Raw genomic sequence first — 19174 nt, forward strand, 5'->3', positions numbered from 1 at the left:
CTTGTCTGCCACAACAGACTATGTGATATGCTCCAAGGAATCATGGGACAAACTGGACCCCTGCATCTACTGGAGGCATCCAGTCATCAGCTTTCTATAGCTTTGCACCTCAAGCAACCAGAGGAAGCAAATCATCTAACCATGGGACATGTCTTAAGATCCATCTTGACATTTCATAAGCATTCAAGTTGCCAAAATGACATCCTGTCATCTATTTTCTACATCTTGCTGCATAGTTATATTTGCCCCCTTGTGTAGGCAGACAAATTCAGATCACCACTTAAATATGCCCTTGTTTTCAAACCTTGATATATTGTTATCCTCCTACGGGTCATGAAATCCAAATTACATCTTCCAATAGCTGTCTGTTCATCGATATATTGTCTGACAATTGGAATGACATTTTGTCTTTGAATTTGAATGGGAATAGGGTGAAAGCTTGCAAATGTTGCACAAAGCTATTGAATGGAAGCTACTGTTAATTGTCATCTTCCCTCTTCATCTCATTCTTTCTCGTGCTTTCTCACGTTTCCATCTTCTTTGATGAAGCAAAGGATCCATGCGCTTCTACAGCTCTGCATGCTCTTCTGATATGCTAAGCCTGTCAGCAAAATCTTAAATGCTGGCCTTCCTTAAGATGAATATGACATCGATCAATGACACCAACATCATGCTGCTAGAAATATACTCATCACAAAACCACATCTCTGCTTGTGTAATCCCTGTTTGTCATGGCTTGTATAAACCCAATTTTCAATCTCTACTTTTAAGACAATTGATTTTGATGCATCTTTCGCATCCCGTGAACAGCTCTCCTTTTCTCTTCTCTTAAAATAATAAATCTCACAACATTGTTTTTATGTTTTTTTTTTCCCCAAGCTCCACCAATAAGATATGTACATTGCATGTGCTACATATTATATATTGGTGTTTAGAGCAAATTTGTTTGATTGTACATGGCTGTGACTCTTCAATCTCTGCTTGCTTTTTGGCTGGAATAAACTGAGACTGCTTTGTGGTATAGCAAAGACACCATTCATCAAATGCCGGGATCCGAAGAATTTGGGAACAAAAATATGATTTGTGATTACTTATACCAAAATGTTCGGTGGAGAAGCAAAGATTACTGACCTAAATTTTTCATAGTGTACTGTCACAGCACTAGAAAGGTTCCACTGAGGCTATTTAAATGCCCACTATATCTCAATCAATTTACCAGGCTGCATTACCACAAGTAAGTTCGAGCCAATTTCCGGTACCATCTACATAATTACAATCTAGTCCTTCGCCAGGTTGTAATTACATTATAGTCCTCCTTAAGAAGTATGATGAAATAAATAAAAACCCCTCTGCTAGCCAAAATTAATAAGAAACCAAAAAATCGTAGTTCCAGTCACCGCCTCGAAAGTCTAAATGGAGACGCTGTTGGGCACGCCGCGGCAGGTGACGCCGGGGCCGGAGGTGGGGGCAAGCAGTTCGTATGGCAGCACTCCGGCCCCGTACCGGTTGCGCCGCCTCGGGTCGGCGTTCCGCCGGCGGATCTCCTCCTCGACCCGCCCCATCTCCGCCGCAAACTCCCGGAACCCCGCCACCGCCGCCGCGTCGGCCGTCCACGTCCCCGGCTGCTGCCTCTCCCCCAAATACTCCTCGTCCGGCGAGTGCGTCGACAACGTGTCCACCACCGCCATGAACTTGGTCGCCTGCAATATAGTCGGCATCGCCGAGAGGAAAAACCGGTGCGGGTCGGCGAGGAACGCCGCGTACTCGGCCGGGTCCCGCTCGGGATCGGGAACTAATCGGCGCATCAAGGGGGGGCGGCTCGGGACGTAGCCGCCGAGCGGGTACTGGCCGAAGTTTAGCGCGGCGTGCTGAGCCGAGGCGAGCCAGATGAGGGTGGTGAGGACGGCGACGAGATCGGCGGGGGAGTCGAGCGGAGGCCACCAGGGGGCGTGACGCTTGTCGGCGTGGCCCACGTGGATGCACTCGTGATACCAGGCCTGGAGCTCCGTGTCGGACCGGACGCGGGCCGGGTCCGGGTAGTAGCACTCGACGTAGGACCGGACCCAGCTTTGGATGGCGGACCAGAGGAGTAGGCCGTCGTCGGCGTAGGGGTAGTCCTCGATCAGGAGACGGAGCCCGTGGGGTTGCGTCGGGTCCTCGACAGCCATGCCCCTGTGATCAAAGTTTACATGATACGTACCTTAATATTTATTACACGTCCAATTCTTAACGTTTGCATGCAAAACTTGATATTTGTTCCAGCCATGGATTCAGTGTCATCCGATCAGAGAAAAGAGAGGGAGAGAGACGGGAAATGGCATGTACCTGCGTATTAGATCAGCCGGGAGACCCTCCAAGTCGAATCTCCATAAATCCCGGTAGTAGGCCGCACTAATATCCATGCAGTAGGGGCCAGGAGTAAAGCACGACTCGATCACCCCCTCGGCGTTGATAAGGCTCTGCCTCGCCAGCGCGTTGATCTCCAGCGTGTATCTCATGTGGGGATGCAGCAGCTTGAACACCGGATGCAGCGTGCTCAACTGCCTGTGCGCTGCCAGTATAAACGGCTCCATGACTGCATGCGTCCGCAACCTACGTAATAAGACGCACAAATCCATATATATGAGATTAGCATTAAAAAGTTAAAATAACAACTGCTATAGCAGCTAATAACATCCATTGTAACTGTTCAATGCTTTATTTCCAGATGAAATGGTCATCGTTTTCATTCTAATAAGGAATATTTATTTTATATACCAGTGGTTGACGAGCTGGTGGACGCCGGCGTCATTGGAGCAGACATGGGACTTGGCGAGCATCCATTGCCAATGAGTGGTGGCGTCGCAGGGCGGTGTCAAAACCATGCTGGGCCGGGCCTCACCAGGCAGTACCGGAGGAAGGCCCAATTCAATCGCCACGGGCTTCAATGTCCCCATGGGTGTCAAGAAGAAGAGGGTCCGGGTCGCATATGCCTTCCGGCCGTCCAGCCCGTTGATCCGCTCGATGAACGGTAGATATATGTCGTGGTAGTCCACCATGAACAACTTCTTCTCTTCCAATGCCTTCATTAAATATAAAAGGAAAGTTGGATATAGATAAGATAATGGCGTTGCATGTAATTCGGATTGAAAGATGAGGGTGTTTCGATCGGGTACCTCTTGGACGGTCAGCCCATTAAGCTGCCCGGCGATGTGGGCCTCCGTTATGGCGGATTCTGGGGGACCGTAGACTGCAGGATCCAGTTTGCTGACAGGGGGAAAGACCTGTAGACGAAAATGCCCCTCCGTTTTTCAGTTAACTACTGTTGGGCCTGTGCAATTTTGAATGACAAAAATACCCTTATGATTTCTTAGTAATTACCTGAAGCCTCTCGATGCTTACGGGGTTGATGCCGGCGACCACCTGCCGGGCAAATTCGTCGTCTCGGAGCCACGCGAATTTGTCCTCTGCAAGATAGTTATATCTTAAACATAGAACCTTGGATTTATGTCAAATAACACAAATGCCACTAAATTGGCTACGTTAGCTTGACCGAGTGGCCATGCAAGTACAATCTTGCCGCATCGAATGAGAGTTCAGCATGTATTATACGATATTGTGGTCTATAAAAAAAATATAAAATATATAAATAAATCTATTCCATTTTATTAGCTTAAGTTTTTAAAACAAATGGTAATTGATTTATCTCATACTATCAGCTTTAATTTTTAGAATAACAGGTGATTTCAACATGGTCTATTAAGTCTTTTTTTTAATATTTTAGTTTGCTTAATCTTTCAAAGATGTGTCACAATCGTAGTTGAAAACTGAAATAAGAAAAAAAGGTGGACGTGACAACTTTGGCCAATTTAGACCTCGACAATCCAACAATTGCTCGAGTGATGCAACTGATTTAAGGGCAAAAACAATAATAATAATTAAAAAAAAACAGTGGATGGCTCAATCTTCTAATTGGATAACCGTTTGAAATGAGTATTCAAGTAGAATTTGATTGTACTTACTGGAGAGGATATTTGGGGTGTCATAGCGTAGTAAGCCTTCGCTCGACTCTTGAATCTTCTGAACAAAAGGTAGCTTCCTGAGGAGGTGCTCCTGGAGGCCGAGCTTGAGGATAAGACCCTCCTTGTAGAGGTTGTCAATGTGGTGGAAGCCCTGGAAGTCATGGTTCTCGATGGAGATGGAAGCAATGAGTGAGGGGATGAGGCTATGGAGCACAGCCCTGAGCCTTCCTGCCGAGAAGGCACCTTGCTTCGGCTCTTCAAAGGCCTCATCACGGGGCACATATATTGGATGCGGCTTCTCAATTCTACTCTCAGCTAGCATATCTGTTCCATGTTCAATATGATCATCTATGTTAATTATCACAGATATTGTGGATCCAAAGAAAAGATGCAAGGTTATAATAAAAAGACAGAGATTAGAAGAGAAGGTAAAATAAAAACAAGGATATTCAGTCCAGTTTATAATTAGACATTAGGCTTTTAGCATGATCTTGGGGATGCAAGGTTATTTTTCATTTGACAATTTCATTTTGTTTATCTGTGGTTGATACTTTGGAAAGCTTACCTAAGAAATGAGGTAATCAAATGAATTTGTGACGACCAATTTTATATGGGTCAGAATCACAGCTCAAAGTGTGTAGTTTGGTGGAGAAGTTGGTGCTAGGAATATTCATGGTCGCAATCTTGACTAGAAGAGCCATTTACCAAAATGAGCACGACCTGTTCCTAGATGAAACTCGGTCAAATTTCAAGAACTATGTAATACTACTTCAAGATGGAAGACATTGACGGTCAAAAACACCGAAGTTCCAAGAATCTACATGACACCCACCACCTTTCCCATTTTCACACCTATTTGTGAACGCATATAAGAATCTACAAATAATTTCAGACTTTTGAGAAAGCTTGTCGTAGCACTGCAAGTTAGAGTTCCCATTAACTTCCCTAACGCCATCACCATATTCCAATTTTTCAGTGATAGCAATGGAGGGGAAAGAAGACTCACTAGTATCCGTAGGAGGCCGACCGGTCCGGCATCGTCGCGGGTACGGCACCTTCTCTCCCCCAAGAATTGGCCTGACAAACTCCATTCCTTTATCCGGATTGCCCAAGTCATTGTAGGTGGCATAATCATAGATCCTATCAGACAGCTTTCGGACCCCCTTTCCATCACCCCTCAGCTCCTTCAGCTCCTCCTTCCTCAGCTCTTTCAGTCCTGCCGGCGTCTCCGATGGCAAATAAGGCTGCAAATGTTCATAACAGGCCTATCAACAACTGAATTCCTAGAGCCAGATCTGCTTCAACTTGACAAGTTGCTTCATGTTGGTTGTAATGACAGGCAATTGAGAAAAGTTGACATTTTTAAGCTGTCCATATTGACCATGTATACATTTATTAATTATCTAAGCAAGCAACAATATATATTGTAGTTCATTAGCATCGAGTTCCTATAACAAAACATTAGATCTATGTAACTAATGCTGGACTCCTAGCTGCTAGTCTTCACCACAAAATTTTTGTCATTTAAATACCAGGAAGCACCATATATTAAGCTAAAGGCGAGCATGTGGGAGTTTGGTGACCATGTTATCCTGTGAAGACCTAGTCCTACACTAAAAACTGATACAAGTTGTTCCTAGAAAATAAACTAGTTAAGTTTAGATAGATGTCTCTAGATCAGTTGCTCTACACCACAAACACTAAGATGGCGAAGTCATCGATGTCGACACTCAACTACCTTGTTCATGGCTGTAATTAAGAGCAAAGGGTGGGTATGGATTTTGGACCTTGTTGCTGAAGAAGACTCTCTTGGTGGGCAGGTCCTTGGTAGATTGGACCCATGAGTTGCAGAAGAAGTGGACGGGGCCGCAGGAGAACCCCTCGACGACGACGGTCTCCAAGAAGAATTCTCTCTGGTGGCGATTAGTGAGGGTGATGGCCCCAGGCTCACCAAAGGCCGAGTCCACGACAAACTCTGCGGTGTAGACCACGCGCTCCCCCTTCACATTCTTCTTCTCAAACCAGTCCTTGATCACCGCCTCGCCGCTCTTCTTCGGCTTCTTGGTTCCTAGATGATGGAATCAATCAGTACAGAAGGAGACTGTCGAAAAGTCCAACAGCTAGTAGGATAAGAGGATCTAATGTCCTACAATAAATAATGTTCTTGTTGATTTGAGTTCTGAAAAGGAAAACCAAATCCAGTTGCGCTTTACAGATCTACCAGAAAGCAGATTAAGAAAGAGACTTGTTTTAGGCTTAAAAGAGCACCCAAAAGCTCCAACTTTTTGTTTTGGTTATTGATCGAAAGCATCAGAAGAGGAAGAAGAAAAGATAATTTGATGAGGAGAACCATAGGCACTAAAAACAAAAACAAAAACATAAAAAAAAAAAAAGGAGCTTACTTGGATCGATCTCAGTGCTGATGAGCTGCAAGACTACGTTCCTGCCGATCTTATCGGACAAGGCATCGAGGTGGTTGGCAATAGCCTCCTTAAAATCCTCCTTGCTCTTCCTCCTCACGGTCAACGCCGCCCTCACCGAAAACTTCACGGGATCCGGCTTGCCCACCACAAGATTCACCACATCTTCGCTGATTGCCGCCACCACCTTCGTCGACCGAGAGCTCCTCCTCCTCCTCCTCGTCTGCTCCACGGAAACCAGAGCAGGGGAGGCAAAACAGAGCCTGCTCTGTTTACCTCGGAGCAGATCCAATTTCGGGGCAGGGACCAAAGATGATCTCTCCATCTGTGAGAAGCCCATGATCTCGTTGCAAACAGCCATTCTCTTCCTCTCTCTCTCTTCTTCTCCTCTTCAAGGAATTCTGAGGGAAAAGTTTGCAGCCTTCTTCTTCTCTCTTCCTGCTCTGTTCTTCTTAGCGTTGGAAGAGTGGAGGAGGGGAAAGAGGGAGGAGTTATATCTCGCAGTGTTTAGCCGATGAAGGGGGTGGGATGGATTTTTAATAGAGGAAGGGGAAGAGGGGCAGGATGGGAAGGGTGGAAAGTGGCTGCTGGTTTCCAAATCCCGCACGTTTAATGTTCTTGTTTTCTTGTGAGAGACCTCAGGGGAGTAGTCAATTTGTGAGGGAACGGATATTTCTACGAAGTGGGGATTACGGTTTGGCAGGTTGAATGACGATCATGTTCTTATTGCTTAGATTAATGCTGTAAAGGTCCCCCACAAAAATTTAGATTAATGCTGTAATGGTCCCCTACGAAAATGTATGGCCAAAACGAAAAGTTTAATGGGGTACAAAACTCAGTCATGTTCATTAAATTTTTTTTATGATGTTCCAGACATCCTTCTTTTATATATCTTAATTAATATATTAACTCAGGTTTGCCAATATAGCAACTATACTACCTGAATCAAAGACTCTGCAATACAAGAAATCCATTTTATGATTAAATACTTAGTTTGGTTGGTGTAAGTGGTTAGTATCGTTTAAAGAAACTCACCTACCATAGCTCATCGTATAGTGAAAGAGCTAGGTCAAGCTATAATTGAAAGGCATTCATTTTTTTTTCCTTAAAATCTTGTGCAAATATATTCAGAGAAATAGAAGTTTCATTTATATAAAAATAGAAGTTTAAATTATATTACAACTATTAGCCATAAGAATTATCTGGGAAAAATCGGCTTGAAGTATTTTTTTTGATACTAGCGAAGTTCAATAAACCATTCATACTAGTAGAAACTTTTTAACCGGCTTGAAGTATCTTCATATTATCAGTAGAAAAATCATAATTCTTCTTTGAAGTTTAAGAGGAGCTAATTTCAATATTTCTATTTTGTATCTACATTATACTTGAAGAGGATTCAACTAAAATCGAATTTACAAATTTTTGCCCTAGTACAATTCAGACAAATGCTCAGTAGTAATTGACAATTTATGTATAACTCATCAAGATAACAGCTATGCTTTTTTTAGCCGCATCTAATTCAAGAATAAAATAATAAATAGTTTTTGGATATTTTTATTGTATTATTTTGGTTTTATTTATAAGATATTGGAAAGTTAAAGGACACATCAGGTTTGGAGGGATCAATGCCATTATAATGAGTAGGGCATTTTAGAAATTTCGTCCCACCTCCACCACCGTGTTAAATTTTCCAAAAAAAAGTTCTCGGTTTTTCGGTCCTGGCGCTGCGTTGACAAACTCCGCCCACGTGGCAGCCCGGAGGCCGCTTGTTTTGGACAAAAAACGTGGGCAAGCGTCCATTACCCACTTTAAAGAAATTCTTGCAATTTTCCTTATCGGACGGGACTCCTGGTAATCCCACGACCTCAGAAGTTGACCGTACGGTGCGTTCTTGCCTCTTCGGTACAATATAACCTATTGTGATCCATCGGAAATAGACAAATTATTTTGTGGATGGTGTACTGGATCTTTTGGAGTTTATGGAGCCTCGTTTTAATTTATACGGTCACTGGAGAGTGACCATAAACGTAGTTTGACGGAGAACAGTAAGCATTGGACCTATTAAATTGGACATGGATTTTGAGGACTTGAAGCCTCTTGAATGTGACCTCGGTTGGAAACTTCTAGCCGGATTCAAATGTATAGCCAATGGTTTAAGGTTTTCTTGTTGACTGCGAGGTTGGTGACGTTGGCTCTTAAAAAAAGGCATTGCCATTTATCAATGCTCAGCATTTTGATACGATTTAATGTTAAAATAGTTGGTCCCATCTTCTCAACATGAGTTGTCTCCTCCTCTCCCATTTTCTTGTTAATAAAAATGGGACTGGTTAGGCTTGCCCAACTCTGCCTTCGAAAAACTTAAAGACCTGTTTAGGAGGATCGAGGTTTAGCCTGGATCTCTCCACTGCTACGATCTGCAACAACCTTCTTTGGAGTTTACAACGACAACCAGCTCCGACCAAGTTTGGGGCGTCCTATACAACGACGCACCCCGACCGGAGCTCGAGGTGCCCCATACGATAACGCGCTCCGACCAAATTCGAGGCGCCCTATGCGATGACGCACTATGCGATGACGCACCCCGACCTGAGCTCGGGGCGCCCTGTTGAGCAGACCTCAAAGTCAAGAAGACTAGGCCGATATCAGAACCCACCAAGCTGACCACATCGAATATTCATCGTGGCCTCTATGTCGGCCCGACCTCAGTGCCCTGCCAAGCTGGCAAGGCCGACTTCGGCTCCCGCCAAAGGCCGAGCTAATTCTACTATAAAATTGAGCTGTTATATGGTAAGTTGCAAAAAACATATGTGTCACACAGTATGTGCAAGTCTAATTATATATTGAAAGTGATCATGACTACGTAGCCACCACATCATTGCTCCTTATAAGTCGTATTATTATGGTATCCGTTAACAAATCATTAATTTTATAAAGAATAGAATAAAGTATTTATCAAATTTAATTCCTAGACAATAAAAATTTAATTGCTCACACACGCGCACAAAAATATTCCCCTTACTATCTTACCTAACCTTATTTCACAGCAGTCCGTAGGCTTTAAACTCATTATAAATATAGAAAGCCATTTTTTCTTTGCTTCCTCATCAGGCTGTTCAAATATCACGTAGAGCTCCGACAATTTTTTGTTCCTACTTGAGCACTAAAACCATAGTTTTGAGTTGGATTCATCATCTTTAGCTGTTACCCGCGGAAAAGAGTAACATATTGTGCAGCACTTTACAAATAAAATCGTCCCATTTTATGAAGCTTAGGGAATCCTCTTGTGAATTAATACACTTATCATACCAACTCACAAATAATATATATCCTAAGCAACTTAGATAACTATGATCTAACTAGACTGCTAAGCATGCATGACTTATGCTCCCCTTAAAGAGTGTTTCTAGGCAAAACTATTTTATAAAACAAGATACAATGCAAACATTTTTCGAGGTTAATAGGTGTTATTCATCTAAGTTTTGATGATATAATCTCTAAGCAATAAATGTCGGGCAGTCAATCCTCCTACTTTTATCAATAAATAAAAACAAAAAAAATCTTTTTGCATGAATATACTCCTAAATATCAAATTTTGCATAAATACTCTCTTAAATTAATATTTATATGTCTACACTTGTTTTGATATTCTATCTTTTTTTATCCTTATTTTTGCATATGTACCCACACCACCTAATACCGTTAAAAAATTAACGGTTTCAAATTAAAATGATTAAAATATTCTTAATAAATAGATGTGCAAAAAAAAATATTTATAAGGCGATCTTAATGGAAGATAAAAAAATAATTTCAAAATTTTATTTTATTTTTAATTAAAATAAATATAACAGTGTTAGAAGAACTATTATATAAAGGGCATTTGTGCAAAAATAGTGCGGCTACATAAATAAATATAAATTTGAAGGAGGTATCCATGTAAATTAAATTTTTAAAAGGGTATTTATGAAAAAAAAAATAATAATATAATTCCATCTTTTCAACAACATGATTACTTTTGGATGCTCACGTAACATCCAATGTGTACTATAGTACAATCCTGTTATTAATATGTTTATGTGATGGAGGACCAAGACCCTATCTATATTTATACATAGTTACGATGATATTGCCACCAAAAAAAAAAAAGAAAAAAAAAGTTTTAAAAAAAACTCCTACAATGATCCTAAACCAGAGCTTTCCTTATAGGGAATGCAAGGCACCAACAAATGGATGTTTATTTTTTTTGGGTCGATCAAAAGGACGTCTTTTTAATGTGACATGACAGATGCATTATAAAGTTGACGGTGCCAAGTGCCCAATAATGCCTCAGTGAGCCAGCAAAAGAAGGGGAGGATGGGGCCAGAAAAGAAAAGAGGCACCACAGAAAAAGTCCAGGATACAGCCTGCCACCTGGTCCTGCGTCCTTGTCACTGAGCCACCCACGAAAATAAGTGAAGGAGCTCATGATAGCAATTGGTTGTTGGGCAAACCATGTTGTAAAAATGGGGGAAACATATTGAAGACCATGCACTAAGATTGGTTGTGATTTTTCTCCTCTGATCTACATATACCTTTAAGTATTATTATTGAAGCGCTTTTCATGGTGATGAAAATCTTGTAGTATCAATTTCTGAATGAATGTCTGCTGAGAGTTGGGACATAAAGGAAGGTATATTGTGGACTTTACTTTTGGAAATTAGATGCATTCAACTATATGTGGACTGTGGTAGCAAGATTTTGGGACCTAATTGTTTTCAATATATCTGGACAATTGTCTCCTTCTTCTTTTCAATATATCTAGACAATTGTCGTCGTCTTCTTCTTCTCAGCTACAATCTAATCATTGTAGAGATGATCATGGGTCAGACCGTAAGCCTAAACTATGTTCATTGTTAATCGAGCTTAAAGTTGATATTTTCTATGTTCAAACTCGGACCATGATCGGCTCTAGCTCCAAATGAAAGTATGTGGCAAAAACATAGCATGTATTACTAAACAAAGATCTTTATACCTATTAAATGGACTGGAGAGAGAGAGAGAGAAAACTCAACAGCTCTCAAAATTCAAAAAAATAAAATAAAAATAGAGTTTATTAATTATTTTTAGAAATTATGTAAAAAAGAAAAAAATTACACAATTTTCCACTCAAAAATATTTATTCAATAAATTCATGAAGTGTTAGTCTTTGCTCGAACGATCGAAGCGATTGAAATAGTTAGTCACTTTTCTAAAACCCCGGCACTCAAATGCAGCAATCCAAAGTGAGATAAATTTTGAAGTGCTTGACCTAGAACATGAGATAACATTAGATCACAAACTATCTCTGAGGATGTTAAACCACCTCTCCGCTGAATATATTGCTAGAAGAGAACCAGCCCATATGAATTATTGTCAATTCAACTAAATCAGCATTCACAACTCAAGCCGCAATTCCAGAACATATTAAAAAACATATTAAAAGTTTTTTTTTTCATTTCATATTCGAACCCACTCAATTAAGGCAATCGGCAAACATTAAAACACATCACATATTAGGAAACTGAGAACACATCACGTAGCATCAATCCCAATTTCGGAAGACAATTTACTTGTTATAGCCTGAACTTTTCAGTTAGCAATATCTACCTGCCACTGTACACCATGATTACCCCCAATAATCTAGGAGGACAATCACACGCACACAACCACACATAGATAAAAGGAGAAAGAATTATTATAGAATTATTATTAGGTATCATCTAAACAAAGTGGTCGGGGACAAACTTTGTCACGCTCCTAAATTGCCAAGCCAGAACAGCAACGGGAACTGAGCAATGGCCATGAAAAGAAGTAGATAGTGTTGCCTACTTGAGTGCTCCTCGTAGCTCCTCATCTCTGTGAAAAGTACCCTCTTCATGGTCTTCACTAAAAACACCCCCATACACACACTCACCCATGGCATCAGGAAGTAATACGAGTAACTCCAGATGATCTTCGCCATCACAGCCAAGGACAATCCTGTGAAAGCATACCCACCATATGCCACTACATCAAGCAGTGGCGCCTCCCCGCTACCTAATGAATATAAGAAACCTTTTAGGAGGGCAACCTGCATAAACCACCCAGCCAATCCCCTTGTGAACTGCAAACTCAGAGCTTCTGGACTAAACCTGCAAGAGATTCAGCTATGATCAGTAACCGTTGTTGCGCGGAGATGCAGGGAAATGCCACGATACACATGACTTACTTTCCCATAAGACCGAATGAGAATCCTGCGAGAACAATGTAGGTGCCAAAGGCCATGAAAGGGATGTATAGATCTGGGGCATTTATATCATGGATTGGAGGTTTGTAGGAAAGCCGGCCACCAACTGGCTCAGTTATCCTGGTCCAATGACCCTGGATGAAACAGAATACAGCGAAAATAGAAATTAGTCCTGTAAGCTTGTTAAGCAGGAGGAGAAGCAATCAACTAGGAAAGTGAAGGCAATAAAGAGAACAGTAAGTTTACCCTGTGTAGGAATGGCAATAGGACCACTTTCAACTTATTCCTCACATACTGGTCATTCACTTGAAAATAATACTGAGGATTGGAGAAATACCTGCTAATCTGTTACACCAGAGGCCAAAAGTAAGAAAGTATAATGACATGTTATATTGTTATTTATGGCGCCTACAAATAGTTCGGACTGCAAAAGAGAGGTTATCAATTTCTATTTATAATGTGTTGTACTAATGTGCATTTTCCATTGACATATTCTGTACATTGCTTTGCATGAACTCAGAGCTTGAGCCCAAGAATTTCTCTCCATATGCTCCTAGGCCACCTCGGATAAGTCCAGATCCAGCTCCATAGAATGCATTGCCAAATGGATTTGGTTGAGGATTTACAGGAGGTCTCTGCACCCCAGCCTGATTGCCCAGATTGTCATACATGGCTGCAGGTGACAGCAGTAGTTGTCCATCAGATTTATAACCAAACAACACATAATACATAGCAGGACAAAAACCAAAATTGTTAGCATTAATCAAGAATTTTTTATTGAGAAATATTATACAACTACACATCATAGGCAGATTAAAGTTACAGTTGAAAAAGATACAGCTACACAGTGATCAATCAAGGCGCCCCAATTTGGGTCCAACTCAACTTTGATTAGTGGGTCATATTTTGTTCCCAAAACAAGACTGGTTGACTGTAGTTTTAAAAATCACCCATCTCAACCAAGCTACACGAGACCAAAAGAGTTAAGAATTTCAAGGATAATTCATCAAAAATAAGGTGGGCCTATACCGATCCCATGCACCTCGCAATTGGATAATGTCCAAGTCGATATGCTAGCCAAGGAACCATTTTGAAGCCCGTATGAGGCATGCAGGGCTTTGAGGCACCTTGAACCGGCATGTTAACCTCCATTTCTATGTTGAAAAGGTTGAATTGAAACAAGGATTATAACTCCGGTATGTACTGGGACAAGGATATAAGAATAGGGGAGTAATTTTCGGATTCCTCTTTCAATAGTGTCTCATTTAGGCTTAGTAGATGGTTTGGTGTTCATAATAAGACAAATTTAATCAGCTAGGTCAATTATTCGACCATGCTTTATTCAAGCTTGGACACATTACGTTGTTATAAATAAATAGCAGCGCCGTATTAATGAATAACACACATAGAGATTCACATGAAACAGCGTTTACGCCGCTGAACTAATCACTCAAAGCATGACTATCTGGCACTAATTCTGTTTCATATGTTTTGTATTGTTTGTCTGAGTTGTCCACTAATTAGCAGGTTTTTTTCCCCTTCCAGAACAAAGACAAAGAGCCTGGAACAAGGAAGCACTAGTTTCAATTAACTCACATGCACCAACTAATATTCAACAAAATTAAGGCCCACAAAACTTCAAATCCCTTGGAGAGATAGACGCCAAGACCAAGAGGAGGAAGACTCAATTCTCTACAAGCAACAAACATCATAATCTCCCATCCAAGAATTGATTTCTCTATTAGGTTTATCACCATCCCTTGTGTTCCATGCACCATAATTCCTCCAGGTTTCCCTCTAGAAGACCTAGGCAACAAAGTCCATTCTAGCTTCCAGCTCAAATCATGCACAGTTTGAGATCTTTCAAGAAGTTGTTTAGATCCATATGAATTCCTCAGGCCCTGCTTAAGCCTGTAATGGTAAAGCAAACTGATCTAGCCAATCCATACAAGACTATCAACAGAATCTATAAAAAGCCAAAATAATCCAAAAAATCAAGTTTTGAAGTTTAAATCAAATTCACATCTCCATTATGCATGTCAATAGGTAAGTGCGCCACACAGCTTTCCCGCTATATAATTCCATATGCTACCTATCTCTAGAAACGCCGTGAAAGGAAATCTAAACCAGCCCCTTCTCCAATTCGAAAAGGAAGGGGGAAAAAGAACCACCATTTTTCAATCACTCAAACAAGGAAAACCCCCAGCAGTTGAGCACATGACAATGTGACGACCAATTGCATCACCACCTCCCCTTCTCACCTAAAAGCTCCATTGCTCCTCGCGTCTGCGAAACTTAATTAACTCATATCATCAACTCAGACATTCCTTGCATCACTGCTAAAGCTCAATCAGTGCACAGTGAAACACTGCCTCTTTAAAAATTTTCGACATGAATTGCAGATTGCATTGGCCAGAAGACTAGTAAATCAATTAAAAAAAAGAGACAATCTTTGTCTTCCAACTCAACGAAAACAGAGATGTGGTTAAGTATAGAAATCTTTGGTCATTGATGTCAACCTATTCAATAATACGCCGTATTATTAAAGAAAAAAAATCATCTACCCAGATATTTTCGGAGAAAGAATGAGTTTTTAATGGGAAAAAAAATGCCACTTTGGATTCACGGCAAAGATCTATTTGATCCATACAGATTGAGCTCAAAACTCTAGTTCATTACATAACCTAATGAGCGGCTAAAACATCGATCTATAAATAAGCAACCACAGTCAAGAAGATCACAACTACATATTAGAAAAAGAAAAGTTTTAGCAAGCTTTAGATTAATCAGAGAGAAAGAGAGCGCGAGAGAGGTATTGGAGACGGGCCACGTACCTCGAGAGCTTGAGGCGAGGCAAGATGAGCGAATCGAAGCGGAACGAAAGAGGCGAGAAGACGAAAACCTAGATGCCCCAGCAGCAAGTAAGCGAAAGTCGGTTTACGTCGTTTCCGTACGTTTCAAAAAGTATTTTATCATAAAGAAAAGTATTTTACTACCCCAACTTTTCATTAAAATTTAATCTTAGTCACAATAAAAACTTGGCATCACAATTTCCAGTTCTTTTATTTTGAGCTGCGTCACAAATTCCAGTTCAATTGATCATTTTTGTTGTTCTAGTTTTATCCCTTTTTTTTCCTTTTTGTGGGAAGTTGCAGACATAAATTTAATAATTTTATCATTTTTGTAGTATAAATATTTATTATTTATTATTTATTATCGCCACCTTCATTGTTATTATCATTATTTAACTATTCGATTAAATTTTAATATCTTCTTATTTACAAAAAAAATCTATTTTGTTTCCATACGTTATGATGTCATCCTTTAACACACATATTTTTTAGCTTTGACCAACTGTTGAACCATAAACTCGCTTTGTTATCATCTCTCCTTTGCTTTTCCAACAAAAGAAGAGACATGTCCCCAGACTATATCATGCCTACGATAAGATATTTTTTTATTAAAATTTATTTGTTTATGTAACCCAAGAATATCACCATACTTGGGATATATTACTTGAAAATATATAATTATTGCTCTTTCTGAGCGATATTATATGGTGCACTGGAAAATCTAGTGGTAGGAAAATGATCTCAACTAACTAAATAAAATTTTTCTTTAATAAATTTTTGAATTATCGCTGTGGTTTTTTTTTGCTAAAAAAATAAAAGTCTTTAATGCAATTCCTCCATGGCATGTGGAAAGAAAAAAAATCAAAAATCTATTGCTACTGTTAATAAACATTTATATTTTATTTATCCTATATTTTGCATATTTTTTTTAAGTAGGTTAAGAGAAAGAGCTCGTTCTCAAGATCACAATGCATCATTTTATAGCTTATTATGTTTGCTTTCACCAATGTTGGAAAATCAAAGCAAAAACTATTCAACACTTCTCTAATTTAAATGGAAAAATAAAAAAGGCAAGCAAGTACTTCAAAACATAATAGAGAAATATATGAAACACTGTTTTAATAATTATAGATCATAATCAAATTATTTATATATAATAACCCTTCAATGAATTAATTGAGTAATTGCCAAAATGAACCAGGTTTCATCTTTCTGATCAAATGCACCAAAGTATAATCTTGCATAGGGGTGCAAATGGGTCGGATCAGGTCGAATCTTTAGTGACCTCAACCCAATCTGATTTCTTATTTGGGTCCTAATTTTGGACCAGACCCAGACCTTAGTAGGGGGAGTTGTTAAACCTTAATATTTTTATACTTATGACATGGGATGATGAACCAAGGCTTATCCTCGTTGTCACATTTCTGGAATAAAACAACCAAATATTCTAGTTTTATTCTTGAATAGTGTAACCCTAAAAATCTGAATCTAGATAATTATTTTTCTAACTCTTATATATATATATATATAAAAGAAGCATACAAGAGGTAGTGCATAGCTGTAATGCCTACAATCTCTATTATTACTGGTCGTAGTTGCCTATCCAATTGGTGGCTTCTGCAACAAAACAAGGGCACAAGCAAACATCTCTCTCTCTCTCGTATTTTTTTTTGGGGTTGGGGGATGGGGGATTTATAAGGGAGGCGAACCTTACGCAGAATGTGAAGGCCTGAGGTCTAATATAATTACAATCATGGGTGACAGCACCGAGTAAAGCGGCAAGCTGTTGTGGGCATTCATCCTCTGAAAGTGTAGTCAAGAGTTCCATGATTTTCAACATTTGGCCAACCAATCCGATGGCTGATTTGCTTCACTCAATGTGTGCCTATTGTTGGAGCATGTTTGGCTGAGGAGAGTTGGACTTTGAAGGAGAATTGGAACCAATGACTCAACCTGCCTTTGGAGTAATAATGGAGGGAATCAGCCTTGTGCCAAAGGTCATGGTGAAGGGGATCTTCTTTCTTAGTCTCCATCCAAATTTACAGTGAAGGAATCGCCTTCTAGGTCTGACAAGGGGATCTTCGGCAACGGTTAGAGTTTCAATCAACTTGATTGGTTCTAGGTCTCATATTAAAATCTTGGGCCATGGTCTTGCCAAGGATACCAACACCTAGCCCCGGTGCAACCTTATCGGCTCAAATCTCAAACTTGAATGAGCTATCATTAGGTTTTGTATTAGCAGCCGGATTGGTGTTTTTGGGCTTACAACACGAGCAAGCTTTTTTGGGGGGGGGCAACAAACTAGGCCTATGGTCCTGGGCCGCCAGGACTTTTCCAGACCAAAAAGTGGAGGAGTTGCCAAGCCCAGCTCAAATAGTGCGCCACCGAGGGCACCCCAATCGTCTTCAAAACGCGAGTTTCTTTTAAGGAAAGAAATGGCATCATTCAAGAAAGTCTATTGAGTCGTGATGGAGAGCTACCCTCGGCACTTCGAGGTATTTTATTTTTTTATTTTATTGGATGTATCTGTACTTATCAGGTATGATCCACCCACCTTAGCAATAAATAAATAAATAAATAAATAAAATATTAATGAGAGATTGGTGGAAGGGTGTGCGATACAAACCTTTATGAATCAGAACTATCTTATGAGTTGCGATGATTTATTGTAGACAATGGATTAGCTCGCGATATATCGCGGCCACCCAACATATGAATCGATGGATATGATCCAACAAATTAGCAGGAAAAGTAATGAATAATGGAAGTCTCTTATATTACAAAAATCAATAAAAGAATTTATTAACTTTTTTTTTTTGCTAAAACAGATGATTTATACAACTCTAGTACAGACACATCCAAACAAATCAAGAAACAATACATCCCAGAACACTCTAAGCAACTCTATTAAATAGAGAAAAAGAAACAAAAGGTAGATTTACAGGTGCTATAATTTATCTAAATCCATATATTTAGAAATATATTATCTAGCACTTAAACTGAGAATTACTGATTGCTATGTAAAAGGGTGAGACCGATGGGGCAAACCTAATCCAAGAAACCTTTGTATTGTAGCTGAGATCCAGAGCATTTATGTTAAAAAGATATATGTGTAAGCTTTTAAATTTTTCTTTTTCTTTTTTGTTTGTTGCAAGTGGATCCGCCTGTGCACTTGGACCAAACCCACATGCTAGGAACGAGGCATGCTAAGAAGATGCCAAGTGAAGGTCCTTCAAAGACCAAAATAAAATTAGTGATGCTTAGGTTGTTTACTATGGCCTATGTTGTCTCATTAAGGATGCAATATATCTTTATGAGCTCATGTGTCAAAGCCTAGTTAGCCTACCAATTGGTCCTATCAAGTCACATTAGACAAATCATGTGATACTACAAGTTAGAGTGCATATCTCACACCAAGCCCAGCTTGGTTGTCTGCTAAATTAGCTTAGCGCACACGGATTTGAGCAGTGTTGCCTCTCAAAACTTACTTGAGTGGTCCTATAAAACTTTAGGATGGTCAGGTTGCCATAACTGAGAACAGATAGATATAGCAATGAGATTATTTTAAAAAATTAAAAGTTATGTTTAAGCAATAATATCTTAGAGTGGATAAACATTGTTGACAGCCGCCGTTCATCAATTTGATAGCAAAATTACTTG

General features: G+C 40.0%; 2 protein-coding genes across 2 annotated transcripts; both read right to left on the reverse strand.

The window, feature by feature from the left end:
• Positions 1-1201: 1201 nt before the first annotated feature.
• On the reverse strand, positions 1202-7069 carry LOC103702133 (putative lipoxygenase 6). Its single transcript, XM_088701689.2, has 9 exons — positions 6404-7069; positions 5789-6069; positions 5008-5245; positions 4002-4325; positions 3361-3446; positions 3156-3263; positions 2758-3062; positions 2326-2592; positions 1202-2172 (listed from the first exon to the last, which is right to left on the reverse strand). Exons 1-9 carry the CDS (start codon positions 6780-6782, stop codon positions 1410-1412), a joined length of 2751 nt encoding a protein of 916 aa, XP_088557815.2. The 5' UTR covers positions 6783-7069; the 3' UTR covers positions 1202-1409.
• A 5040-nt stretch (positions 7070-12109) lies between these two features.
• LOC103702126 (uncharacterized) lies at positions 12110-15627 on the reverse strand. Its single transcript, XM_088701691.2, has 5 exons — positions 15497-15627; positions 13163-13335; positions 12909-13007; positions 12645-12796; positions 12110-12567 (listed from the first exon to the last, which is right to left on the reverse strand). Exons 2-5 carry the CDS (start codon positions 13331-13333, stop codon positions 12186-12188), a joined length of 804 nt encoding a protein of 267 aa, XP_088557817.2. The 5' UTR covers positions 13334-13335; positions 15497-15627; the 3' UTR covers positions 12110-12185.
• Positions 15628-19174: the final 3547 nt, after the last annotated feature.

Source organism: Phoenix dactylifera, chromosome 7, assembly GCF_051530095.1.
Source record: "Phoenix dactylifera cultivar Ajwa chromosome 7, Ajwa_hap1_PhDact_Kaust_v1.1, whole genome shotgun sequence".
NCBI classification, from domain to species: domain Eukaryota; kingdom Viridiplantae; phylum Streptophyta; class Magnoliopsida; order Arecales; family Arecaceae; genus Phoenix; species Phoenix dactylifera.

What these genes read in the sequence shown, in the direction of transcription:
- LOC103702133 (XM_088701689.2), bottom strand. Translation starts at nt 6,782, where the DNA reads ATGGCTGTTTGCAACGAGATCATGGGCTTCTCACAGATGGAGAGATCA. An exon ending in TAAGCATCGAGAGGCTTCAG is followed by an intron (nt 3,264 to 3,360) that starts GTAATTACTAAG and finishes TTTCGTCTACAG; the next exon opens with GTCTTTCCCCCTGTCAGCAA. An exon ending in CCGGCTGATCTAATACGCAG is followed by an intron (nt 2,173 to 2,325) that starts GTACATGCCATT and finishes CTTTGATCACAG; the next exon opens with GGGCATGGCTGTCGAGGACC.
- LOC103702126 (XM_088701691.2), bottom strand. Translation starts at nt 13,333, where the DNA reads ATGTATGACAATCTGGGCAATCAGGCTGGGGTGCAGAGACCTCCTGTA. An exon ending in TATTGCCATTCCTACACAGG is followed by an intron (nt 12,797 to 12,908) that starts GTAAACTTACTG and finishes TGTTTCATCCAG; the next exon opens with GGTCATTGGACCAGGATAAC. An exon ending in TCATTCGGTCTTATGGGAAA is followed by an intron (nt 12,568 to 12,644) that starts GTAAGTCATGTG and finishes AATCTCTTGCAG; the next exon opens with GTTTAGTCCAGAAGCTCTGA.